General features: G+C 47.9%; 1 protein-coding gene across 2 annotated transcripts in view; it reads left to right on the top strand.

Annotated features, from left to right (window-relative positions):
* Positions 1-27,804, top strand: part of FBXO11 (F-box protein 11) — a 166,622-nt gene that overhangs the window by 125,508 nt on the left and 13,310 nt on the right. For both annotated transcript variants that reach the window (XM_068233055.1, XM_068233054.1), the window contains exons 13-20: positions 9,656-9,741; positions 9,827-9,921; positions 12,295-12,417; positions 18,061-18,146; positions 18,877-18,953; positions 23,572-23,715; positions 25,783-25,893; positions 26,156-26,263. In XM_068233055.1, the coding sequence (XP_068089156.1) occupies positions 9,656-9,741; positions 9,827-9,921; positions 12,295-12,417; positions 18,061-18,146; positions 18,877-18,953; positions 23,572-23,715; positions 25,783-25,893; positions 26,156-26,263 (830 nt within the window). The remainder of the gene's footprint in view (positions 1-9,655; positions 9,742-9,826; positions 9,922-12,294; positions 12,418-18,060; positions 18,147-18,876; positions 18,954-23,571; positions 23,716-25,782; positions 25,894-26,155; positions 26,264-27,804) is intronic.

Here is a 27,804-nt window from a genome sequence, read left to right as displayed (position 1 = left end):
CCAAATAGTAAAACTACACCCACATACATTTTCCTTTAGACATATACACTTTTTTACATTAAAAATAAACTGTTTACCTCCCACACCAAAAATTACCCTCATACAATTTTTAATAAAAAAAATTAATTTTTTTTTTACAATAATAATAAAACAAAACAAAACACATAAATAGTTACCTAAGGGTCTGAACTTTATAAATATGCATGTCAAAGGAGTATATTATATTTTTTTTAAAATTATGGGCTTGTAAATAGTGATGGACGCAAATTGAAAAATTGCACCTTTACTTCCAAATAAAATATCGGCGCCATACATTGTGATAGGGACATCATTTAAATGGTGTAATAAGCAGGACAAATTGGCAAATAAAGTACATGGGTATGTATTATGGTAGCATGTATGAATTTTAAACTATAATGGCCAAAAGCTGAGAAATAATGATTTTTTTCCATTTCTTTCTTAATATTCCTGATAAAATGGATTTAGAATAAATTCATTTTCAGCAAAATGTATCACCCACAGAAAGCCGAATTGGTGGCGGAAAAAACAAGATATAGATCCATTCATTGTGATGAGTAGTGATAAAGTTATTGGCAAATAAATGGGAGGTGAAAGTTGCTCAGATGCAAAAGAATTTCAACCCTGTGGGCTTAAGTGGTTAAAGAGAACCTGAACTGAAAATTAAGTCAAAATAAACATACACGACATACTTACCTCCCGTGTAGTCTACTCCTTAAAGGACAACTGAAGCGAGAAGGATATGGGGGATAACATTTATTTCCTTTTAAGGAAGGCAGATTGCCTGGCTGTGCTGCTGATCCCCCTGCCTCTGAAACGTTAAGCCATAGACCGTGAACAAGCATTCGCAGATCAAATGTTTTACTGCAATTGCCTCATGCTTGCTTCAGGTGTGTGATCCAGACACTACTGGTGCACGACAGATCAGCAGGGCTGCCAGGCAACTGGCATTGTAGAAAAGGAAATGCATTCGGCAGCTTACTTATTCCTCTCACTTCAGGTGTCCTTTCATCTTTCTCCTCCCACTGTGATCAATGGAATGCTCAGTTCTCAATTTTGAGAATGGCCATTACCCTATAACAACTTCCTGGTCAGCACACTGTTACACTGCAATAACGCCCACTTGAGCCATAAGGAAACTTGGACATTACCTTGCTCATCAGTTGTCCTTTCAGTTATAACCGACAGTAACTGATACATTTCAGTTCGGACAAAATGTTGTTAGAACTGGATGGAATCATTGTGAGAAGAAAATGAGCTTCTGAGAGGAACTGGTGGTGAGGTAAGTGTGTAAAATTAATTTGCAGGTACATCACGTGTTTCAAATCCTAAAACACTGCGCCACAGTTCACACAATGATTACCACTTAATACAACCAACAGTCAATGAGTTCGCTGCAGAAAGTCCAGTTACTAGATAATAAAGTTCAATTGTACTGCTGCTCTCTCCAATCCTGTAAATAAAACACAAACTCCACATAAGGCAATATTGTTCGGACTTTATATTACACTATTCCATCTCCTAGAAGTCACCCGTGTTTTGTGCTCCCCAGATGATTAATCACATCTATCTCCCTCATCCCCTCTCACTAGATGCTCACCAGATTAGTACCACCTCAGGTGGGTCTTAAGGGGCCCATACACTCAGCCGATTTTCTGGCCGATCCGACCGATCGATCCCGATCGATCGATCGATCGTTTGCAAATCGGTTGGCCAATCGACCGATCGATGGCCGATTTCGATGGATTTCCATCGAGCTGGCAGGATGGAAAATTTAGGTCGATCTGATGAGATTGCTTATCAGTTTGCATTGGCCTTAATGGAAATCTGATGGCAAAAAAATGCCATCAGATCGTTTTTCAATAGATTTCAAACTGAAATCTATTGGAATTCTATCATGGTAAAAAATGTTCTAAAAACGCATCAGATAGATCATAAGATGCATTTCTTATCTATCTGCTGCCAATCTGACGAGTGTATGGGCACCTTTAGGCAGAGCATTATAACCAAATCTGCTTGTTTCTGTAGAAAAAAAGGATCTCCACATAGGGTAATACAGTTCAAATGGCAAAACCGTTCAATTATTGCAGACACCGTGCCTCTGTATTTACACCTGTGACCAGTGCCAATCCACCACAATACATGCCACACTGCTCACCAGATGTAGCCCACCTCTTTACATGGGTGGAAACTGCACTCTATATTGATCCAATCAATTGCACGATCCCCAGTAGTTTACAAAATCCTCCTGCAAGGACTTTTCTTTATTCTCACTGTTAAAAATGCTCAATAAAAACCTAAAAGAGAAAAAAAGACGCATATAGCGTAATACTGTTGAGAATGCCTCTGTGCGCAATAACATCTCACTTACGCCTTCAGAAGCAGTCTGCGCATATCGTATACAGATGGATACCAATGCCCATCCGTCTGGCTCCCGGGTGCGTCTTAGGAAGTCCGCGCTCCCCCGTTCCGCCTCCTCATCCAGTCGCAGGGTCTGATTCCGTGCGCTTCTCGATTGACCAGCCGGTCTGTGCGCTTCCTGGATCCGTACGACGTCAGACGTATAGCTCCGCCCTACGCCAGACTCGGGGGCTCCGCCTCCTGACACCTGACGTCTAACTACATAGTACCTGCCGCCTACTGATTGGAAGATCATTGACACTGTTTCCAAATGGGCATGGTTTACAAAAACACATAAAAAAACCTTTAAGATTATATTCTGTTATCTATAATTGTCACCATTTGTTACATGTATTTACTTTATCATAAATTGCGCAAACCCCTTGCTTATGCATACGTGTAATGCACCATCTTGTGGCTCTTCCTGGTAGTGTCAGTAATGTCATAATTACACAATGCCCCGTGCTTTACAATCTATAGTGTTTTTTATCTACAGGATTGGAGAGCGCAGCAGTACAATTGAACTTTACATCATGTGTTTATTTTAAACAATTTTACTTGGTTCAGGTTCCCTTTAAAGAGAATCTCTAACCCAAGATCGAACTTCATCCCAATCAGTAGTTGTTCACCCCCAGCCCCCGTTTCATGAGAAATCTTCACCTTTTCTTGAATAAATCATGGGGGGGGGGGGGGGCAGTCTGTGTGTCTGATATTGTGGTGAAACCCCTCCCCCACAGTGTGATGTCAGGGCCATGACCCTGCTAATTTCCTCTCTGTGAACTTTGATGCATTGTGGGAAATGATGGCTTTCATCTCTCCAAACGGCTGGCAGCATCGGTAGTCACATGTGGTCAGCGGCAGTGTCATTGCTATCAGTTTGGGTAATGAATCTAGGAGTACTCAGTAAATGAACTGCGCCTGACAACTACAATATTCCAATACTATGGGTTCGCAGGTATGAGTCAATATTCCAATACTATGGGTTCGCAGGTATGAGTCAATATTCCAATACTATGGGTTCGCAGGTATGAGTCAATATTCCAATACTATGGGTTCGCAGGTATGAGTCAATATTCCAATACTATGGGTTGGCAGGTATGACCATTCCAGAAAGAGGAGATAGGAGTCAGTATTCCATCTGCAGATGGATTATTGATGCAAATCTAGGAGTACTTGCAAGGCAGGATGCATCTCACCATCATACTGGTGCTATTACAGTAGCCAACCATGTGGCGAGAACACTGTGTATAAATGAAGAATATGATTCTGATAAACTTTGATTACAGTCATTGAAAAAAAAAACAACAACATATTTAATCACAAATTGTTTTCATATTTCTTGTGCAGTTCCCTTAGTGCAGTGGTGACCAAACTTTTTAGGCCAAGGGCCACATTTCCCCATTCTTGAGTGCGCTAGGGGGCCAAACTAGCGAAAATTAGAACCATTTTTGTTGATTGCCGTTAGGTACACTGTGTGCCTGTGACATTTTGCAAAAAACATTTTCACAGGAAATAACCCATATACCGTGTGCAGTTAGCACAGTGGCAGGTGCTAATCAGTGGCTGTTACTGCTGCTGGCACAGTGGCGGGTGCTAATTAGTGGCTGTTACTGCTGCTGGCATAGTGGCGGGTGCTAATCAATGGCTGTTACTGCTGCTGGCACAGTGGCAGGTGCTAATCAATGGCTGTTACTGCTGCTGGCACAGTGGCCGGCTGCTAATCAGTGGCTGTTACTGCTGCTGGCACAGTGGCGGGTGCTAATTAGTGGCTGTTACTGCTGCTGGCACAGTGGCGGCTGCTAATCAGTGGCTGTTACTGCTGCTGGCACAGTGGCGGGTGCTAATTAGTGGCTGTTACTGCTGCTGGCACAGTGGCAGCTGCTAATTAGTGGCTGTTACTGCTGCTGGCACAGTGGCAGGTGCTAATCAATGGCTGTTACTGCTGCTGGCACAGTGGCGGGTGCTAATTAGTGGCTGTTACTGCTGCTGGCATAGTGGCGGGTGCTAATCAATGGCTGTTACTGCTGCTGGCACAGTGGCGGGTGCTAATCAATGGCTGTTACTGCTGCTGGCACAGTGGCGGGTGCTAATTAGTGGCTGTTACTGCTGCTGGCACAGTGGCAGGTGCTAATCAATGGCTGTTACTGCTGCTGGCACAGTGGCGGGTGCTAATTAGTGGCTGTTACTGCTGCTGGCACAGTGGCAGCTGCTAATCCGTGGTTGTTACTGCTGCTGGCACAGTGGCAGGTGCTAATCAATGGCTGTTACTGCTGCTGGCACAGTGGCGGGTGCTAATTAGTGGCTGTTACTGCTGCTGGCACAGTGGCGGGTGCTAATTAGTGGCTGTTACTGCTGCTGGCACAGTGGCGGCTGCTAATCAGTGGCTGTTACTGCTGCTGGCATAGTGGCAGGTGCTAATCAATGGCTGTTACTGCTGCTGGCACAGTGGCGGGTGCTAATTAGTGGCTGGTACTGCCGCTGGCACAGTGGCGGGTGCTAATTAGTGGCTGTTACTGCTGCTGGCACAGTGGCGGCTGCTAATCAGTAGCTGTTACTGCTGCTGGCACAGTGGCGGCTGCTAATCAGTAGCTGTTACTGCTGCTGGCACAGTGGCGGCTGCTAATCAGTGGCTGTTACTGCTGCTGGCACAGTGGCGGCTGCTAATCAGTGGCTGTTACTGCTGCTGGCACAGTGGCGGCTGCTAATCAGTGGCTGTTACTGCTGCTGGCACAGTGGCGGCTGCTAATCAGTGGCTGTTACTGCTGCTGGCACAGTGGCGACTGCTAATCAGTGGCTGTTACTGCTGCTGGCACAGTGGCGGCTGCTAATCAGTGGCTGTTACTGCTGCTGGCACAGTGGCGGCTGCTAATCAGTGGCTGTTACTGCTGCTGGCACAGTGGCGGCTGCTAATCAGGGGCTGTTACTGCTGCTGGCACAGTGGCTGCTGCTAATCAGAGGCTGTTACTGCTGCTGGCACAGGGGCGGCTGCTAATCAGTGGCTGTTACTGCTGCTGGCACAGTGTCAGCTGCTAATCAGTGGCTGTTACTGCTGCTGGCACAGTGGCGGCTGCTAATCAGGGGCTGTTACTGCTGCTGGCATAGTGGCGGCTGCTAATCAGTGGCTGTTACTGCTGCTGGCACAGTGGCGGCTGCTAATCAGTGGCTGTTACTGCTGCTGGCACAGGGGCGGCTGCTAATCAGGGGCTGTTACTGCTGCTGGCACAGTGGCTGCTGCTAATCAGAGGCTGTTACTGCTGCTGGCACAGTGGCGGCTGCTAATCAGGGGCTGTTACTGCTGCTGGCATAGTGGCGGCTGCTAATCAGGGGCTGTTACTGCTGCTGGCATAGTGGCGGCTGCTAATCAGGGGCTGTTACTGCTGCTGGCACAGTGGCGGCTGCTAATCAGGGGCTGTTACTGCTGCTGGCATAGTGGCGGCTGCTAATCAGGGGCTGTTACTGCTGCTGGCATAGTGGTGGCTGCTAATTAGTGCCTGTTACTGCTGCTGGCACAGTAGCGGCTGCTAATCAGTGGATGTTACTGCTGCTGGCACAGTGGTAGCTGCTAATCAGTGGCTGTTACTGCTGCTGGCACAGTGGCTGCTGCTAATCAGTGGCTGTTACTGCTGCTGGCACAGTGGCGGCTGCTAATCAGTGGCTGTTACTGCTGCTGGCACAGTGGTGGCTGCTAATCAGTGGCTGTTACTGCTGCTGGCACAGTGGTGGCTGCTAATCAGTGGCTGTTACTGCTGCTGGCACAGTGGTGGCTGCTAATCAGTGGCTGTTACTGCTGCTGGCACAGTGGCAGCTACTAGTCAGTGGCTGTTACTGCTGCTGGCATAGTGGCGGCTGCTAATCCGTGGCTGTTACTGCTGCTGGCATAGTGGCAGCTGACAATCAGTGGCTGTTACTGCTGCTGGCATAGTGGCAGCTGACAATCAGTGGCTGTTACTGCTGCTGGCATAGTGGCAGCTGACAATCAGTGGCTGTTACTGCTGCTGGCACAGTGGCGGCTGCTAATCAGTGGCTGTTACTGCTGCTGGCACAGTGGCTGCTGCTAATCAGTGGCTGTTACTGCTGCTGGCACAGTGGCGGCTGCTAATCAGTAGCTGTTACTGCTGCTGGCACAGGGGCGGCTGCTAATCAGGGGCTGTTGCTGCTGCTGGCACAGTGTCGGCTGCTAATCAGTAGCTGTTACTGCTGCTGGCATAGTGGCGGCTGCTAATCAGGGGCTGTTACTGCTGCTGGCACAGTGGCGGCTACTAATCAGGGGCTGTTACTGCTGCTGGCATAGTGGCAGCTGCTAATAAGTGGCTGTTACTGCTGCTGGCACAGTGGTTGATGCTAATCAGTGGCTGTTACTGCTGCTGGCACAGTGGTGGCTGGTATTGCTGCTGGCACAGTGGCTGCTGCTAATCAGTGGCTGTTACTGCTGCTAGGATAGTGGCAGCTGCTAATCAGTGGCTGTTACTGCTGCTGGCACAGTGTCAGCTGCTAATCAGTGGCTGTTACTGCTGCTGGCACAGTGGTGGCTGCTAATCAGTGGCTGTTACTGCTGCTGGCACAGTGGTGGCTGGTATTGCTGTTGGCATAGTGGCGGCTGCTATTCAGGGTCTGTTACTGCTGCTGGCACAGTGGCGGCTGCTAATCAGGGGCTGTTACTGCTGCTGGCACAGTGTCGGCTGCTAATCAGTGGCTGTTACTGCTGCTGGCACAGTGGCGGCTGCTAATCAGGGTCTGTTACTGCTGCTGGCACAGTGGCGGCTGCTAATCAGGGGCTGTTACTGCTGCTGGCACAGTGGCGGCTGCTAATCAGTGGCTGTTACTGCTGCTGGCACAGTGGCTGCTGCTAATCAGTGGCTGTTACTGCTGCTGGCATAGTGGCAGCTGCTAATCAGTGGCTGTTACTGCTTCTGGCACAGTGTCGGCTGCTAATAAGTGGCTGTTACTGCTGCTGGCACAGTGGTTGATGCTAATCAGTGCCTTTTACTGCTGCTGGCACAGTGTCGGCTGCTAATCAGTGGCTGTTACTGCTGCTGGCACAGTGGCTGCTGCTAATCAGTGGCTGCTACTGCTGCTAGGATAGTGGCAGCTGCTAATCAGTGGCTGTTACTGCTGCTGGCATAGTAGCGGCTGCTAATCCGTGTCTGTTACTGCTGCTGGCACAGTGGCGGCTGCTAATCAATGTCTGTTACTGCTGCTGGCACAGTGGCTGCTGCTAATCAGTGGCTGTTACTGCTGCTGGCACAGTGGCAGCTGCTAATCAGTGGCTGTTACTGCTGCTGGCATAGTGGCGGCTGCTAATCAGTGGTGTTACTGCTGCTGGCATAGTGGTGGCTGCTAATCAGTGGTGTTACTGCTGCTGGCACAGTGGCGGCTGCTAATCAGTGGCTGTTACTGCTGCTGGCATAGTGGCGGCTGCTAATCAGTGGCTATTACTGCTGCCGGCACAGTGGTGGCTGCTAATCAGTGGTGTTACTGCTGCTGGCACAGTGGCGGCTGGTATTGCTGCTGGCACAGTGTCGGCTGCTAATCAGTGGCTGTTACTGCTGCTGGCATAGTGGCGGCTGCTAATCAGTGGCTGTTACTGCTGCTGGCATAGTGGCGGCTGGTATTGCTGCTGGCACAGTGGCGGCTGCTAATCAGTGGCTGTTACTGCTGCTGGCATAGTGGCGGCTGCTAATCAGTGGCTATTACTGCTGCTGGCACAGTGGTGGCTGCTAATCAGTGTCTGTTACTGCTGCTGGCACAGTGTTGGTTGCTAATCAGTGGTGTTACTGCTGCTGGCACAGTGGCGGCTGGTATTGCTGCTGGCACAGTGTCGGCTGCTAATCAGTGGCTGTTACTGCGGCTGGCATAGTGGCGGCTGCTAATCAGGGTCTGTTACTGCTGCTGGCACAGTGGCGGCTGCTAATCAGGGGCTGTTACTGCTGCTGGCACAGTGGCTGCTGCTAATCAGTGGCTGTTACTGCTGCTGGCATAGTGGCAGCTGCTAATCAGTGGCTGTTACTGCTTCTGGCACAGTGGTTGATGCTAATCAGTGCCTTTTACTGCTGCTGGCACAGTGTCGGCTGCTAATCAGTGGCTGTTACTGCTGCTGGCACAGTGGCTGCTGCTAATCAGTGGCTGTTACTGCTGCTGGCATAGTGGCTGCTGCTAATCAGTGGCTGTTACTGCTGCTGGCACAGTGTCGGCTGCTAATCAGTGGCTGTTACTGCTGCTGGCACAGTGGCTGCTGCTAATCAGTGGCTGTTACTGCTGCTGGCACAGTGTCGGCTGCTAATCAGTGGCTGTTACTGCTGCTGGCATAGTGGCAGCTGCTAATCAGTGGCTGTTACTGCTTCTGGCACAGTGTCAGCTGCTAATAAGTGGCTGTTATTGCTGCTGGCACAGTGGCTGCTGCTAATCAGTGGCTGTTACTGCTGCTAGGATAGTGGCAGCTGCTAATCAGTGGCTGTTACTGCTGCTGGCATAGTGGCGGCTGCTAATCCGTGTCTGTTACTGCTGCTGGCACAGTGGCGGCTGCTAATCAGTGTCTGTTACTGCTGCTGGCACAGTGGCTGCTGCTAATCAGTGGCTGTTACTGCTGCTGGCACAGTGGCGGCTGCTAATCAGTGGCTGTTACTGCTGCTGGCATAGTGGCGGCTGCTAATCAGTGGCTGTTACTGCTGCTGGCATAGTGGCGGCTGCTAATCAGTGGCTGTTACTGCTGCTGGCATAGTGGCGGCTGCTAATCAGTGGCTATTACTGCTGCTGGCACAGTGGCGGCTGCTAATCAGTGGCTGTTACTGCTGCTGGCATAGTGGCGGCTGCTAATCAGTGGCTGTTACTGCTGCTGGCATAGTGGCGGCTGCTAATCAGTGGCTGTTACTGCTGCTGGCATAGTGGCGGCTGCTAATCAGTGGCTATTACTGCTGCTGGCACAGTGGTGGCTGCTAATCAGTGTCTGTTACTGCTGCTGGCACAGTGTTGGGTGCTAATCAGTGGTGTTACTGCTGCTTGCCCCTGCATGCTGCACTGCAAGCCATATGGAATTAACAACTGTAGAGCGCCTGGGAGGAGGGGCACCAGAAATGGCTCAAAGGGGTGCATTTGTCCCCCGGGCCAGACTTTGGACTTGCCTGCCTAGTTTGTTTTTATTGAGTCAAAATAGCTTATCAAGCTTCCCTCTGTATCTAATCCTAAGTAACAAAAAGGTTTGATATTGGTTTACCATTGAAATGTGGTTGTTCTTTTTCAGGGGAAATGCAATTTTTAATGGGAACCAAGGAGGCGTGTACATCTTTGGTGACGGAAGAGGCCTTATAGAAGAGAATGACATCTATGGTATGTGTTCTTTTTTCCTTTTTGTTTTATTCTGGTCTTTCTTTTCCTGTTTGTGGTAATCGATCTTCATGCTTCCCATCCCCAGGCAATGCTTTAGCAGGAATACAGATCCGTACAAACAGCTGCCCCATTGTCCGGCACAATAAGATCCACGACGGTCAGCATGGTGGGATCTATGTGGTGAGTAATCACAATTATTGCGCTGATTCTGTCAGGAATCTTCCTTGTGTACGCTCTTCATGATCGTTGTGTTGCTCTGGAGTAAAGTTGTGCTAAAGAAACACTAATCATGATGTCACGACCCATGTTTAGAAACAATCTGTACTTTTAAAGCAAACCTGTGACTTGGATACTGACCTCTTTGAGGAAGCCTCTCAATGATCTAGCAAACCGCGGTCCACATTCCCTCCCCCCTGCAGAGTCACAAGCAGGTGATAAGAGTAGGTTCAAACTCACCTGATTGCTGAATCCATGGCAACAGGGCGTCACATGATACACAGTCAGGACCTGCCAGTGTATTACACGCTGCTGGCCTGTCCTGGCGAAATGTGTCACGTGAGGCCCTGTAGCCATGGAGACACACTGCTTTTGAGTGTCACGTGAGGCCATGGAGACGTGCCGCTGGTGAGTGTCACGTGAGGCCATGAAGACATGCCGCTGGTGAGTGTCACGTGACGCCATAGAGACATGCCGCTGGTGAGTGTCACGTGAGGCCATGGAGACATGCCGCTGGTGAGTGTCACGTGAGGCCATGGAGACATGCCGCTGGTGAGTGTCACGTGACGCCATAGAGACATGCTGCTGGTGAGTGTCACGTGACGCCATAGAGACATGCCGCTGGTGAGTGTCACGTGAGGCCATGGAGACATGCCGCTGGTGAGTGTCACATGAGGCCACGGAGACATGCCGCTGGTGAGTGTCACGTGAGGCCATGGAGACATGCCGCTGGTGAGTGTCACGTGAGGCCATGGAGACATGCCGCTGGTGAGTGTCACGTGAGGCCATGGAGACATGGCGCTGGTGTGTGAGACGTGAGGCCATGGAGACATGCCGCTGGTGAGTGTCACGTGAGGCCATGGAGACATGCCGCTGGTGAGTGTCACGTGAGGCCATGGAGACATGCCGCTGGTGAGTGTCACGTGAGGCCATGGAGACATGCCGCTGGTGAGTGTCACGTGAGGCCATGGAGACATGCCGCTGGTGAGTGTCACGTGAGGCCATGGAGACATGCCGCTGGTGAGTGTCACGTGAGGCCATGGAGACATGCCGCTGGTGAGTGTCACGTGAGGCCATGGAGACATGCCGCTGGTGAGTGTCACGTGAGGCCATGGAGACATGCCGCTGGTGTGTGAGACGTGAGGCCATGGAGACATGCCGCTGGTGTGTGAGACGTGAGGCCATGGAGACATGCCGCTGGTGAGTGTCACGTGAGGCCATGGAGACATGCCGCTGGTGAGTGTCACGTGAGGCCATGGAGACATGCCGCTGGTGAGTGTCACGTGAGGCAATGGAGACGCCGCTGGTGAGTTTTTTCTTCACCCTTATCACCCGCTTGCGACCCTCCAGGGAGGAGAGGAATCTGAATTTACAGCAGGCTGTAGTTTGCCCAGAACTGATCTAGAGGCTTCCCCTGACCACCTCCACCTCACCGCTTCTTGTTAAGACGCTCTTCACAGCCGGTGGAAGAACAGCCAGCGCAGGGGCACAAAGCCGCTCGTGCACGCAGGAAAGAGCCATGAATGCACGGCTCCGTGCTACTGCACAGGTGTGACCCATAACGGCACCTGCACTGTGCGGTCGTGCTTGTACACGAGAGAGTGGCCACAAGAACTTTTTTTGAATATATTCGGAGGATCCCAGCGCTGGAATGGCGAGGATGATGGGAGATGTCTCTAGCCAAATCCGGCAGTAATTGCTGAGCCTGCGCAGGCACATCGGGTCTGCACAGTAGAGAAGATCCAGTCTGGCTTGGGCATTTCTGCCAGAGCCTGAGGTAGAATCTGTTACTGCTTGCACTGCAGTAGCGCTGACTCCTTTGTTATTGAGCTGCCCGCGCTGGATGGAGGGTGAAGAGGACCCTCGTTGGGATCCAGATGCTTCCCCCTCCTAAGCAATCTTTTTTTACTTCCCCCTCCAAAAACCGAATCTGGAATTTTGGCTGTTAGTCTCATTACCTCTCCGTCTGTAAATAACCTGATTACACTGTGATACTGAAAGCTCAGACTCTGGTCTACCTCACTGCATCTGGCAGCTAAGTGCAGACAGTCAATTCAGCATATTTAGGCCTCAATTCACAGAGCATTATCAAACGTTTATCAAACACTTTATCAAACGTTTGATAATTTACCTCATGGGTAAAATCTCATTTTAAATTCACTAACGTTTGATAAAGTGTTTGATAATCGTTTGATAATGCTCCGTGAATTGAGGCCTTAGTAGTTAAAGTGGAATATTACATGTGCTACAATGCAGAACTGCTTCTATATAAAATGCTAATACTGCATGTTATACATTCTGCTGTATTCCCATTCATGGCGTATCTTCTGCTTCCAGCATGAGAAAGGGCAAGGCGTAATAGAAGAGAACGAGGTGTATAGTAATACGTTGGCTGGAGTCTGGGTAACAACAGGAAGCACGCCAGTGTTACGGAGGAACAGAATACACAGCGGCAAGCAGGTAAGACAGAAACTCTGTCCTGTGACCTTTATCACCCTGTATGGGGATGTACTGCTCTCTGTCCTGTGACCCTTATCACCCTGTATGGGGATGTATTGCTCTCTGTCCTGTGACCTTTATCACCCTGTATGGGGATGTACTGCTCTGTCCTGTGACCTTTATCACCCTGTATGGGGATGTACTGCTCTCTGTCCTGTGACCTTTATCACCCTGTATGGGGATGTATTGCTCTGTCCTGTGACCTTTATCACCCTGTATGGGGATGTACTGCTCTGTCCTGTGACCTTTATCACCCTGTATGGGGATGTACTGCTCTCTATCCTGTGACCTTTATCACCCTGTATGGGGATGTATTGCTCTCTGTCCTGTGACCTTTATCACCCTGTATGGGGATGTATTGCTCTCTGTCCTGTGACCTTTATCACCCTGTATGGGGATGTACTGCTCTGTCCTGTGACCTTTATCACCCTGTATGGGGATGTACTGCTCTCTGTCCTGTGACCTTTATCACCCTGTATGGGGATGTATTGCTCTGTCCTGTGACCTTAATCACCCTGTATGGGGATGTACTGCTCTGTCCTGTGACCTTTATCACCCTGTATGGGGGTGTACTGCTCTGTCCTGTGACCTTTATCACCCTGTATGGGGATGTATTGCTCTCTGTCCTGTGACCTTTATCACCCTGTATGGGGATGTATTGCTCTGTCCTGTGACCTTAATCACCCTGTATGGGGATGTACTGCTCTCTGTCCTGTGACCTTTATCACCCTGTATGGGGATGTACTGCTCTCTGTCCTGTGACCTTTATCACCCTGTATGGGGATGTACTGCTCTGTCCTGTGCCGTTTATCACCCTGTATGGGGATGTACTGCTCTCTGTCCTGTGGCCTTTATCACCCTGTATGGGGATGTATTGCTCTCTGTCCTGTGACCTTTATCACCCTGTATGGGGATGTACTGCTCTCTGTCCTGTGACCTTTATCACCCTGTATGGGGATGTATTGCTCTCTGTCCTGTGACCTTTATCACCCTGTATGGGGATGTACTGCTCTCTGTCCTGTGGCCTTTATCACCCTGTATGGGGATGTACTGCTCTGTCCTGTGACCTTTATCACCCTGTATGGGGATGTACTGCTCTCTGTCCTGTGACCTTTATCACCCTGTATGGGGATGTATTGCTCTCTGTCCTGTGACCTTAATCACCCTGTATGGGGATGTATTGCTCTCTGTCCTGTGACCTTTATCACCCTGTATGGGGATGTACTGCTCTCTGTCCTGTGACCTTTATCACCCTGTATGGGGATGTATTGCTCTCTGTCCTGTGACCTTTATCACCCTGTATGGGGATGTACTGCTCTCTGTCCTGTGGCCTTTATCACCCTGTATGGGGATGTATTGCTCTCTGTCCTGTGACCTTTATCACCCTGTATGGGGATGTACTGCTCTCTGTCCTCTGACCTTTATCACCCTGTATGGGGATGTACTGCTCTCTGTCCTGTGACCTTTATCACCCTGTATGGGGATGTACTGCCCTCTGTCCTGTGACCTTTATCACCCTGTATGGGGATGTACTGCTCTGTCCTGTGACCTTTATCACCCAGTATGGGGATGTACTGCTCTGTCCTGTGACCTTTATCACCCTGTATGGGGATGTACTGCTCTCTGTCCTGTGACCTTTCTCACCCTGTATGGGGATGTACTGCTCTCTGTCCTGTGACCTTTATCACCCTGTATGGGGATGTACTGCTCTCTGTCCTGTGACCTTTATCACCCTGTATGGGGATGTATTGCTCTCTGTCCTGTGACCTTTATCACCCTGTATGGGGATGTATTGCTCTCTGTCCTCTGACCTTTATCACCCTGTATGGGGATGTACTGCTCTGTCCTGTGACCTTTATCACCCTGTATGGGGATGTATTGCTCTGTCCTGTGACCTTTATCACCCTGTATGGGGATGTATTGCTCTGTCCTGTGACCTTTATCACCCTGTATGGGGATGTACTGCTCTCTGTCCTGTGACCTTTATCACCCTGTATGGGGATGTACTGCTATCTGTCCTGTGACCCTTATCACCATGTATGGGGATGTACTGCTCTCTGTCCTGTGACCTTTATCACCCTGTATGGGGATGTATTGCTCTCTGTCCTCTGACCTTTATCACCCTGTATGGGGATGTACTGCTCTCTGTCCTGTGACCTTTATCACCCTGAATGGGGATGTACTGCTCTGTCCTGTGACCTTTATCACCCTGTATGGGGATGTACTGCTCTCTGTCCTGTGACCCTTATCACCCTGTATGGGGATGTACTGCTCTGTCCTGTGACCTTTATCACCCTGTATGGGGATGTACTGCTCTCTGTCCTGTGACCTTTATCACCCTGTATGGGGATGTATTGTTCTCTGTCCTCTGACCTTTATCACCCTGTATGGGGATGTACTGCTCTCTGTCCTGTGACCTTTATCACCCTGAATGGGGATGTACTGCTCTGTCCTGTGACCTTTATCACCCTGTATGGGGATGTACTGCTCTCTGTCCTGTGACCCTTATCACCCTGTATGGGGATGTACTGCTCTCTGTCCTGTGACCTTTATCACCCTGTATGGGGATGTACTGCTCTCTGTCCTGTGACCTTTATCACCCTGTATGGGGATGTATTGCTCTCTGTCCTGTGACCCTTATCACCCTGTATGGGGATGTACTGCTCTCTGTCCTGTGACCTTTATCACCCTGTATGTGGATGTACTGCTCTCTGTCCTGTGACCTTTATCACCCTGTATGGGGATGTATTGCTCTCTGTCCTGTGACCTTTATCACCCTGTATGGGGGTGTACTGCTCTCTCTCCTGTGACCTTTATCACCCTGTATGGGGATGTACTGCTCTCTGTCCTGTGACCTTTATCACCCTGTATGGGGATGTACTGCTCTGTCCTGTGACCTTTATCACCCTGTATGGGGATGTACTGCTCTCTGTCCTGTGACCTTTATCACCCTGTATGGGGATGTACTGCTCTGTCCTGTGACCTTAATCACCCTGTATGGGGATGTACTGCTCTGTCCTGTGACCTTTATCACCCTGTATGGGGGTGTACTGCTCTCTGTCCTGTGACCTTTATCACCCTGTATGGGGATGTACTGCTCTGTCCTGTGACCTTTATCACCCTGTATGGGGATGTATTGCTCTCTGTCCTGTGACCTTTATCACTCTGTATGGGGGTGTACTGCTCTCTGTCCTGTGACCTTTATCACCCTGTATGGGGATGTACTGCTCTGTCCTGTGACCTTTATCACCCTGTATGGGGATGTACTGCTCTGTCCTGTGACCCTTATCACCCTGTATGGGGATGTACTGCTCTCTGTCCTGTGACCTTTATCACCCTGTATGGGGATGTACTGCTCTCTGTCCTGTGACCTTTATCACCCTGTATGGGGATGTATTGCTCTCTGTCCTGTGACCTTTATCACCCTGTATGGGGATGTATTGCTCTCTGTCCTCTGACCTTTATCACCCTGTATGGGGATGTATTGCTCTCTGTCCTGTGACCTTTATCACCCTGTATGGGGATGTACTGCTCTCTGTCCTGTGACCTTTATCACTCTGTATGGGGGTGTACTGCTCTCTGTCCTGTGACCTTTATCACCCTGTATGGGGGTGTACTGCTCTCTGTCCTGTGACCTTTATCACCCTGTATGGGGATGTACTGCTCTCTGTCCTGTGACCTTTATCACTCTGTATGGGGGTGTACTGCTCTCTGTCCTGTGACCTTTATCACCCTGTATGGGGATGTACTGCTCTGTCCTGTGACCTTTATCACCCTGTATGGGGATGTACTGCTCTGTCCTGTGACCCTTATCACCCTGTATGGGGATGTACTGCTCTCTGTCCTGTGACCTTTATCACCCTGTATGGGGATGTATTGCTCTCTGTCCTGTGACCTTTATCACCCTGTATGGGGATGTGTTGCTCTCTGTCCTGTGACCTTTATCACCCTGTATAGGGATGTATTGCTCTCTGTCCTGTGACCTTTATCACCCTGTATGGGGATGTACTGCTCTCTGTCCTGTGACCTTTATCACCCTGTATGGGGATGTACTGCTCTCTGTCCTGTGACCTTTATCACCCTGTATGGGGATGTACTGCTCTGTCCTGTGGCCTTTATCACCCTGTATGGGGATGTATTGCTCTCTGTCCTGTGACCTTTATCACCCGTATGAGGATGTAGGTAGTCCCTGCTTAACAAACAAGACACCGACTGATGGTTAGTTCTTAACCTGAATCCGTTCTTAAGTTGGAAGACTGCCATCTCTGTCCCCCCTGTACCCCCTCTGTGTCATCTCTGTACCCCCTCTGTCACCTGTGTCACATTTGTACCCCTGTACCCTCTCTGTCATCTCTGTCACCCCTGTACCCCCTATGCCCCCTATGTCACCTCTGTACCCCCTCTGTGTCACCTCTGTCCCCCTGTAACCCCCTGTCACCTCTGTCCCCCTGTACCCCCTGTCCCCTGTACCCCCTCTGTGTCACCTGTCCCCCCTCTGTCACCTGCCCTCCTGTGTCACCTGTACCCCCTCTGTCACCTCTGTCCCCCTGTACCACCTCTGTCCCCCTGTACCACCTCTGTCCCCCTGTACCACCTCTGTCCCCCTGTACCACCTCTGTCCCCCTGTACCACCTCTGTACCCCTGTACCACCTCTGTACCCCTGTACCACCTCTGTACCCCCTCTGTCCCCCTGTACCCCCTCTGTACCCCCTCTGTACCCCCTCTGTACCCCCTCTGTACCCCCTCTGTACCCCCTCTGTACCCCCTCTGTACCCCCTCTGTGTCACCTCTGTCCCCCTGTACCCCCTCTGTGTCACCTCTGTCCCCCTGTACCCCCTCTGTGTCACCTCTGTCCCCCTGTACCCCCTCTGTGTCACCTCTGTCCCCCTGTACCCCCTCTGTGTCACCTCTGTCCCCCTGTACCCCCTCTGTGTCACCTCTGTCCCCCTGTACCCCCTCTGTGTCACCTCTGTCCCCCTGTACCCCCTCTGTGTCACCTCTGTCCCCCTGTACCCCCTCTGTCACCTCTGTCCCCCTGTACCCCCTCTGTGTCGTTTCTGTCCCCCTGTACCCCCTCTGTGTCGTTTCTGTCCTCCTGTACCCCCTCTGTGTCGTTTCTGTCCCCCTGTACCCCTTCTGTGTCGTTTCTGTCCCCCTGTACCCCCTCTGTGTCACTTCTGTCCCCCTGTACCCCCTCTGTGTCACTTCTGTACCCCCTCTGTGTCACTTCTGTCCCCCTGTACCCCCTCTGTGTCACTTCTGTCCCCCTGTACCCCCTCTGTCCCCCCTCTGTGTCACCTCTGTTTTGCTCTGTTCCACATCTGCCAAAGGCTCCTCCAGCCCCTACCCGTGTCACCTCTGTCCCCCTGTACCTCCTCTGTGCTTTCCGTGTCCCCCTCTGTCACCTCTGCTCCCCTGTGTTACCTCTGTTCCCCTGTGTCTTGTGCCCCCCTCTTTCCCCCTCTACCAACTGTGATAAATTGTAATATATAAAATGTCGGTAAAAGCATGTTTGGTTTTGTTTTCTGTAGAAAGAAACAACAATCTAATAAAAAGCTTTCCTCTTCTATAATACTGTAAAAACAATTTTTTTTGTGTCTTAGGTGGGTGTGTACTTCTATGACAATGGACACGGAGTACTAGAAGACAATGACATCTATAATCACATGTATTCCGGAGTGCAGATACGGTAAGCAGCTCCTTCTGTTTCTGAACTTCTTGTTGTCACTTTTGTTGCCATAGAAATGACCAGAGTCAGTGGCTCACCGGGGTAGTTGTGCTGGCCAGATATGTAGAATGTCCACACCACTACAAAAACCCTAATATGTTATTTGAATGAAGGAATTGGTTCCACTTCCGTACAAAGATGTCCTTGGAAGGGATAATGTACCTCAATTTAAAGAGAACCTGTAACTTAGAATAAGAAAAAAAATTAGACATGTACCCACATAGATGAAAGCTTTGGGTGGGCCAGAGGCTTCCCATTCCATCCTGGAGCCCACCGCTGTGGTGCAGGATCCCTCCAAGCATGTCTGACAAGATCTTGTTGGATATGTTCTCGTGGACGCACTCCCCTCCGTGTACAAGGGCGACTAAACTGCGCATGCACGAGTAGGCCGGTGCAGTACGCCAAAGTTCCTCATACACGGAGGAGAGCATGGCCGCTGCGCTGGGGTCAAAGGTGACATGAAGAACCCCTGGACCCGGCTTCCCTCCTGTAACTTTTTAAAGTTACAGGTAAGATAGATTTTAGATGTATTGCCTGATATGATCATTAGCAGTTATGTACAGTATGTATGTGTAGTTATGCTGTACTTGATCTGAGTGGGGTTTTTTTTTTTTTTTTGCATGCCTGTCCATCAGATATAAAACAGACCCTTACATCCTAATAAGACATCTTATTTATGTGCATTTTCTAGAACTGGAAGCAATCCTAAGATAAGACGGAACAAAATCTGGGGAGGCCAGAATGGTGGAATACTTGTGTATAATTCTGGTACGTTATCTACATTTTATGTGTGAAAATATCTGTCTGTATTAAACAATCAAATGATGGATTTTTATCTTTGATTAAAAAAAAGATTGAATTAAAAATTGAAAAATTTTTTTTTTCACTTAACCAGTTAATGACTTTAGCCTCAATTCACTAAATTTATCTCCTGTCTTTAATAACTCTTCTAGAGTTGTTACCATGGTGATAAGGCATGTAGTATTCAGGAAACATTTTACCTCAGGCAAGCCTAAAGTTAACTCTTCTGTCTTTAAATTAACTCTCCAATCCTTAAAATAACTCCAGAGTTAGACAGGCTGTTAATTAGCTGCATGTGAAATTAACTACAGAGGAGGTAAATTAACTACAGAGGAGGTAAATTAACTACAGAGGAGGTAAATTAACTGTATGGTATTAAAACGTCATGTTAGAGCCTGTTAACGGCAACATGACGTTTTAATACGTTGCGCGTTTCCATCAGGATTCCGTGTTAAGTGATTGGGGAAGAGGACCGAGCGGTCCTCTACCCAATCGCAATTCCTGGAATTAATGGATGTAACCGCAAACAGCGGGCGCGTCCATTCAGAAAACAGGAAGCCGTCGCAGTATAACAAAATGAAAAAAAAAAGTGAACACTTCCTATAACGGGAGAGTGTTCACTAGCGCCACCTTGTGGCCAAAAGTATATTACACATACAGGCACATACATACACATACACTTATACACAATATTAATACAATTAATAACTTACACTTCCAGAGCCCCCCCCCCCCCCCTACTTGTAAAAAAAAAAATCAGCTTAAAAAAAAAATACATAAACAGTTGCCTTAGGGTGACAGCTTTTTTTTAATCTATATTTTGAGGGAAAATTACTTTTAATTTACTACATAGGAGCTTGTAATTCTAGACCCGACTAAAAAAAGCAAACCCAAAACAGAAAAATAACACCTATATTTCAGAATAACATATTGTTGCCATACATTGTGATAGGGACATAATTTAAACGGTTTAATAATCTGGACAACTGGGCTAATAAAATTTGACGGTTTTATCCACGGGAGAACGTTTAATTTTAAAACCATAATGGCTAAAACTGAGAAATAATTATTTTTTTCCATTATTTTTGGATTTCTCACATTAAAATGCATTTAGAATAAAAAAATTTTTTTAGCAAAATGTACTACCCACAGAAAGCCTCATTGGTGGCGAAAAAAACGAGGTATAGATCATTTAGTTGTGATAAGGTGAACTGGTTAAAGTGGTCTAGCACCCAGCATTTAAACTTTGCTTTAAAAGATCGCTTACAGCTTATAAACTATTATGCCAGATTTTTTTTTAAAGAGGAGCTGTTAGGTATAAGGTCTCAGAGAAAATAAACACATATATCAGTAGCTAAAGATTGGCTGTACTTACATTACATATGCATTTCACTGTCCACGTTTGTACTTCACAGAATTTGTATATATAGTATATGCAGAGATAGATGCTCCTGACAGCTCATGGCAGGCTCCATGTTTTTCTGTCAAATGTGTCGTCATGTCCTGCCTGCTTCCTGATCACAGATAAGCTCCTACTTGAACAACACAGTGTGCAGTGAATATTAATGAGCCATGTGGCTAGGAACAATAGCTGACTCCTGCAGTGTACTCTGCCCCGGAGATTTATCAGTGCTACGCGCTGGACTGAGTTACAAGCTGCTGAAACGTCTCATTAGCAGCCGAGGGGAGGGCCCCAGAATGCTTTGCAGTATAGTATGGGGCTTGCGTCCTCTTAGGTCTAACAGCTTTTCTGATAAGAACACATCAAAGGTAAAAGAGATTTTTATCTTCAATAATGCCTTTATGGCTTCCTTCTAAACTGTTTAACACAGGAGAATGCAGCCTGACAGTTACTCTTTAAGCAGAAATTCACTGAATGGATTAAACATGACATTTTAGTGCTGCATTTAGCTAGAAATCCTCCTCCGTGCTTGCTTGTTTAGTTACAAATGTATCTATCTACAATGTAACAAACAAACACTGCTCTGAGAGAACAAAGAGGGCTTCCCTGGCAGGCTTTTCAAAGGTCTATTTGTATTCCAAATAAAGATACATTTGTAACTACAGATAAGAACGGATCCGGATTCCTAGTTAAATCCAACACTAAAATGTCATGTTTAACCCATCGAGTGAATTTCTGCTTAAAAAAAAATCTGGCATAATAGTTTGTAAGCTGTAAGCAATCTTTTAAAGCAAAGTTGTAATGCTGGGTGTTAAACCGCTTTAAGAAAAAAAATAGCTTTTCTGTGTTTTTACGATAAAGATCTGATCGGATGTGTTGGAAAAATCTGGTTGAATGCTTTGAAAACTGAACAGAGTATGTTAGGTTTGATGAAATGATCTAACCGATATAAATTAATTATATAGAATAAAGGACCACAAATGGCATAAATGAGTGCATGCCTATCCACAGCAAATGGTACAAAATACTTAAAGACAGTGAAGCGAAAAAAAAAAGATATTATGATTTGTATGTGTAGCACAGCTAAGAAATAAAACATTAAGATCAGATACATCAGTGTAATTGTTTCCAGTACAGGAAGAGTTGAGAAACTCCAGTTGTTATCTGTATGCAAACAAGCCATTAAGCTCTCCGACTAAGTTAGTCTGGAGAGGGCTGTTATCTGACTTATTATCTCAACTGTTCCTGGACTATTTACTTTTTCTCTGCTAGAGGAGAGGTCATTACTTCACAGACTGCTCTGAAAGAATCATTTTGAATGCTGAGTGTTGTGTAATCTGCACATATTATAGAATGATGCAATGTTAGAAAAAACACTATATACCTGAAAATAAAAGTATGAGAATATTTTCTTTGCTGCTAATCTTCTAGTAATTATTCATAGTACACAACCAATTCATTATATCATATATTTTTTTTCGCGTCAGTGTCTCTTTAAAAAGGGGTTCTTGTAGGGTTGTAAAAACAAAAAACTGACACTTACCTGGAACTTCTATCGGCCCCCTGCAGCTGTCGTGTCCTGCGCCGTCCTCCTCAGATCCTCTGTTCCCCACCGGCGGTCCCCATGAAGTTAATCATCTAATACTATTGCGGCTGCGTGGCCGCGTGCGTGCTCCCATCCCTGCGCAGCGTAGATGCAGCAAGCTCCCAGAGACATGAACAGTATTTGTCTAGGCGAATAATTAGGCGGGGAACGGAGAATCTTAATAACCCGGCACAGGGCATGACAGCTTTAGGGGGCTGATAGAAGCCCCAGGTAAGTGTCAGTTTTTTGTTTTTACAACCCTCCACAGAACCCCTTTACCTCCGCATACGAATTGCATCAACACAGCATAACATTGCATTTAAGTCTGACCCATTTAAAAAAAAAAAAAAAAAACGTACGCACTCTCAAACCACCAGTATGAAAGGCTTCCGAACGAGACTCTGAAATAAATGTACATGGATGAGAGCTGTGCGAACATATTAGACAAGCCCTTGCGGAATAAGGGGCCCCAACACTGGAATAGAAAGCTTAGGAAAGACTCTGTGCAATGCCTCCTGAGAGCAGAGAATATCCAGCTCGGACTATCAGTAATCTCTTCTCATTGGGCTTCACTAAATACTTGTGATATTTTATTCATGAACGGCTGACAGTCAGTTGTGCTTAAGTATGCCCCACCCCCTGACCCGACAGAGGATTGTTCATTCACATACCTTTATGCCTTGTCTGTTCTCCTCCCCCAGTCCTTGTGATCACTCTTATTTGACTTTCAGCTAAGGTCAAGTTTTCTGACAGGAGGCAACAGATTTGCTGTGATCCCTCCTATCCCCTCCCATTCCCCCCTCTTCCCCACCCTATTCAGCCCCCTTGGTGGGGAGAGGATGGAATGTTTATAGGGTGGTAGGAGGGAACATTGCAGAAAACTTCCTGTCTGAAAACACCACCTTAGCTAAACCTCAACCTTGTAAGGAGTGATTACAAAGACTGTGAAGACAGGAAGAGGAAATGAGACAATGCACAGAGGTGGGGGCGGGTCCAGCAGGAGCACACCTCTGTGCTTACCTTGGGGAGCTTTGCCTCAGATCAGGTGTGCTTTTAGGCAGGAGCTACCACCAGAAGGAGGAGGAGGTTATGTCCGGTCATTCTGCATGTAACATACTGACTATATTACTAGTGTAAACCTTCATTGGAGCTGTGAAGGAGTGAGACCTTCAGCAGTTCAGATAAAGTGTGAAATGTGTGTACATAATACAAACATGCCGGTGAGCTGGCACGCGGGACAAGCCGAATGCCTGCTCACCCTGCTGCTGCTGCCGCCGAAATACCTGACAGCTTTAAATACTATTCCCACCCCAAGTCAGAACAACTCGGGAAGGGTTGGTGTTATTTAATTAGTGGACTGGCTATTGCTGGCACCCGAATTACCAATACTGCCGATACCATGCACCGCACGGCACACGGCATGTACCTAGTTGAGCTGCTTCGCAAAAATCCACGTTTCTGTGAAGCAGAAGGAACTTTATTTTTGTCTGTAGCAGGTATATTTTCCCTCCAATGACATGAGTTACTTTTTCCCTGCTAGTGAGGTGAAAGTTGATGATCTTCTCTAGAATGTATCCTCACTATACTCTCCCCCACAGGCCTCGGCTTCATCGAGGACAATGAGATTTTTGACAATGCAATGGCTGGTGTTTGGATAAAAACGGACAGCAATCCAACGTTAAGGCGAAACAAAATCCATGACGGGAGAGACGGAGGAATCTGTATATTCAATGGCGGCAGAGGTAAGTGTTTCCCTCAGTACTGGTCATGGGAAGAGGGGGTCATTGCTGGATCTCTCGCTACGTAACGCGGCCGTCATGCTGAGCCTATATTGTGTGGTGATTTCTGGCCTGGAAAGCATGTGCCGATCTGGTGTTTAGACTCCGCTCAGATCAGCTGGCTGTATGCTGGTCACAAGAGGGGCTCAGAAATAGCTGAAGCCCGCATGACAGAGAGACAGCTGGTGTTCCATAAGAAATCTAGATAACACGTTCAGCATGCCTCAGTTCAGGTTTAATTCTCGGCATTGTGGTGACAATAGGCTGGTCTTATTAAGGCTGTCTGTGCTGGCGGTAATTGGAGAATGTTCTGCAGAGCTGGCCTAGATTTATTAAGCTTTGTCAGCTATTAGGTGGCAAGGGATTAGAATTGTAGTCTGGGTCATATGTAACTAAGTGGAGTGTTGCCGAAAGGTCAGTGAATCAGCAGTTGTGTAATTGCAGTTATATAATTCCTTTCTTTATTTGTATAGCGCATTTCTCCTGTCAGACTCAAAGCGCTTGTGAGGCAGCCAATAGAGCGCACTCAGTAGGCAGCAGCAGTGTTAGGGAGTCTTGCCCAAAGAACTCCTTACTGAATAGGTGCTAGCTTACTGAACAGGAAGAGCTGAGATTTGAACACAGGTCTAAGTCAGAGGCAGAGCCCTTACCCTGTACGCCATCCAACCACTGAACAGCTGCACACCCACCACAGAGGATGTAGGCGCTTAGGGTGGGGTCAGCCACACCCACCACAGGGAGGTAGGTGCTTAGGGTGGGATCAGCCACACCCACCACAGGGAGGTAGGTGCTTAGGGCGGGATCAGCCACACCCACCACAGGGAGGTAGGTGCTTAGGGCGGGATCAGCCACACCCACCACAGGGAGGTAGGTGCTTAGGGTGGGGTATGGTGGTGAGAGACGGTTGGCAGGCACAGAGGAGGATAGCTTACTGCAGGGGAAATTGTAGCCACAGTCTGGCCATTCTGAACATCAGAGGGAGGTACACAAGGCATACATCAAAAAAGGCCACCCAGAAAGCTGATTTACCGATATTCTACTGTTAAAGCAGTTGGTAAATTGTCGGTATTAAATACCAATATTTCACTGGCTGAGAGCAGGAGATGCAGATCAGCTTGCCTGTGTGTAATTATCACAAGCAGAACATCCTCATTGTATCACAGGAAGAAATAATCCTATACTGTTGAAGCTGTTTACAGCTAGATTTGCTGTGTAAACTATCTAAACTTTAGATAAGATACATAGACAAGTTACTTGTTATAGTTAGTTTTTCATCTCAGATCCGCTTTAACCACCCACCTCCAGTGGCTAACCTTAACTGTTCCTGCCACTTTAACTGTGCCTGCCACCTATGGCAGCACCCAAACTTCCGCCACTATACATTTCCTGTTTCCCTCCAGAAGTACCGTGCCGTACAGGACCTGGCAGCCAATCCTTAGTGTGAACGGAGCCATGTGGCCATATTCTTCCATGTTAATGGATGGATAGGAAGTGCCCAGTGAGCAGCAGAAATACTACACTGTTTATTCACCCTGGGGCTTCCTCCAGCTAATCCCCCCCCCCCCCCTGTAGCCTTACAGTTCCCTCAGTTTCCTCCTGGTTCCTTTGGTCCCCTTTGAAAGATTGCCGACTGGACCAGTCAGGGCACGCGGCCTGAGCCTGCTAATGGCAACGTTCCAGAAGGAAACCAAGGGGACCTGCAAGGCTGTGGGGGTCTGGAAGCAGCCCCAGGTAAGTATAACAGAACTTCTTCCCCATCTCAGGTGTGCTTTAAAGTGGTCTTCAACGCACATAAGCGACAGAGGTGCAAGGAAATTTGGGCACCGGCGAATAGCTGATAGTAAATTATCTGTAACATTTTCTACCATCTCTGTATAAATCTCCCCTCTGCATCCGGCTCGTGGTAAAGCAGCTCTATGAAGCCTGTTCAGAAGTCCTGTAAATAGAAATGTGGCATGAATAGTGGGAAGAGGACCTGTCCAGCCAGAATTCATACATTTCTCATTCTATAACAAACTTCTCTTATCACAGGGTTACTTGAGGAGAACGACATCTTCAGGAACGCTCAAGCCGGAGTGCTCATCAGCACCAACAGTCACCCCGTGCTAAGGAAAAACCGAATATTTGATGGATTTGCCGCAGGTTTGTCATGTGACCTAATTCTAGGAATGATCACGCTGAAGTGGATCCCTTTACCTGGACTCCATGTCTGATTAACCAGATGCTGGGATCCATTTTCCGGATCTTTGCTTTTTATTTCCCATTTTTGCGCTCTCTTGCACCCTCCTGTGGATGGGAGCGAGCAGAACGTTGAATAATGAACGATTGTTGAGCAGATGTAGATCTGATGTGAATGCGAGCATTTACGTGTAACTAACATGAAATATTCTTTTGCTTCTTGAAGGTATTGAAATAACAAACCATGCGACAGCGACTCTGGAAGGCAATCAGATATTCAACAACCGATTTGGAGGGCTGTTTCTTGCATCTGGTGTTAACGTTACTATGAAAGGTATTGACACCACTTACTTGCCCATAAACTGCCGTGGGCTACTTACGTAGCTTTGTTTAAAAGGATGTTTGTGCTCCGCCCGTAGGAGGAGTCTGGTGAGCTCATTCAATCACTGGTTCCATCTCTTCTCATGGTACCCGCCCCTTTTCACGTGAGCAGGGTACTTACCATCAGAGCATTGTAGATGTCTGCGCAATGGGAGCATTTCAGATATCCAATGTGAATGTAAAATACAGCCAATGGAAAGCACTGCTGACGATGCTCCACGCTGATCTAAAAGACAGCTGAAGGCTATGGAGGCTGCCATATTTATTTCCTTTTAAGCAATACCAGTTGCCTGGCAGCCCTGCTGATCCTCTGCCTCTAATACTTTTAGCCATAGACCCTGAACAAGCATGCAGCAGATCAGGTGTTTCTGACATTATTGTCAGATCTGACAAGACTAGCTGCATGATTGTTTCTGGTGTGATTCAGACACTACTGCAGCAAAATAGATCAGCAGGACAGCCAGGGAACTGGTATTGTTTAACAGAAAACAAGTATGGCAGCCTCCATATACCTCTCTCTTCAGTTGTGCTTGAATACTGTGTGAATCATTGACTCAGAGGCAGTATGCAGATCAGGTGTTCTCACTCTATTAGCTGCATGCTGGTTGCAGATTCTCTACCATTGAAGCCAGAAGTCGAGCATGGCAGCGGGTAAACTGGCATTAAAGGGGTGGGGTGATCTCAGAGAGAGATGCCAGTCTCCATAGTTCTCCTCTTGCTTTGTTGGGCAAATGATTCTGTGTTTGAAGCCCAACTGAACCCAGATAGAAGGCAAACTCAAATGGCAGTCATTACGTGATAAACCGTGAGCAAATTCTAAGTGGTCACCTGAATACCGTATCTACTCTATTACAAGTTTACCTCGTGTATAAGCCGACTTCAATTATTCAGCCCTCTTAAGCTGGAATTTTTTATTGACTCCAGTATAAGTCTATCCAGGAAAGTTAATGGGTGCAATTGGGGCTCAGGTGGGGTAATGACTGCACTGCTTACAGTATTGCAGCTATCAACCCCTCCAGTCCCTTAAGTGCAGCCAATACCTCCTCCAGGCCCCCAAATGCGGCAATTATTCTCTCCCTTTCATGCAGCCCAGTATTTCCCCCTCTGCCCCTTTCCTTGTTAATTGTTGTTTCCAGGACTTTCACACCTGTGTGTTCTTGGCGTTTCCTTTCCTCAAAGTATCACTTATCACAGGGTACATTGCTGCACATGGGAATGTCTCTATTACACATATTACTCAGTGTGCTCAGTGTCGCCTGTGACTCGTGTATAAGTCGGTCTCTATACTTTTATGGCGTGAATCAGACCTAAATATCTAGACTTCTACTCAAGTATATACTGTACCTTTTCATGGCCAGTCGTGTTTGGTTCTGAATTCTGTTTGCTGTCTCTGTGTGTTAGGTTCAGCTGGCAGGCAATACAAGTGTGACCTTGTAGGAACAATAAATATGTCAGACTACATTTCTCAGAATCCATACATTACTGTAGAAAACT

Source organism: Hyperolius riggenbachi, chromosome 4 (genome assembly GCF_040937935.1).
Source record: "Hyperolius riggenbachi isolate aHypRig1 chromosome 4, aHypRig1.pri, whole genome shotgun sequence".
In the NCBI taxonomy this organism is placed as follows: domain Eukaryota; kingdom Metazoa; phylum Chordata; class Amphibia; order Anura; family Hyperoliidae; genus Hyperolius; species Hyperolius riggenbachi.
This window is presented reverse-complemented; position numbering and strand designations above follow the sequence as displayed.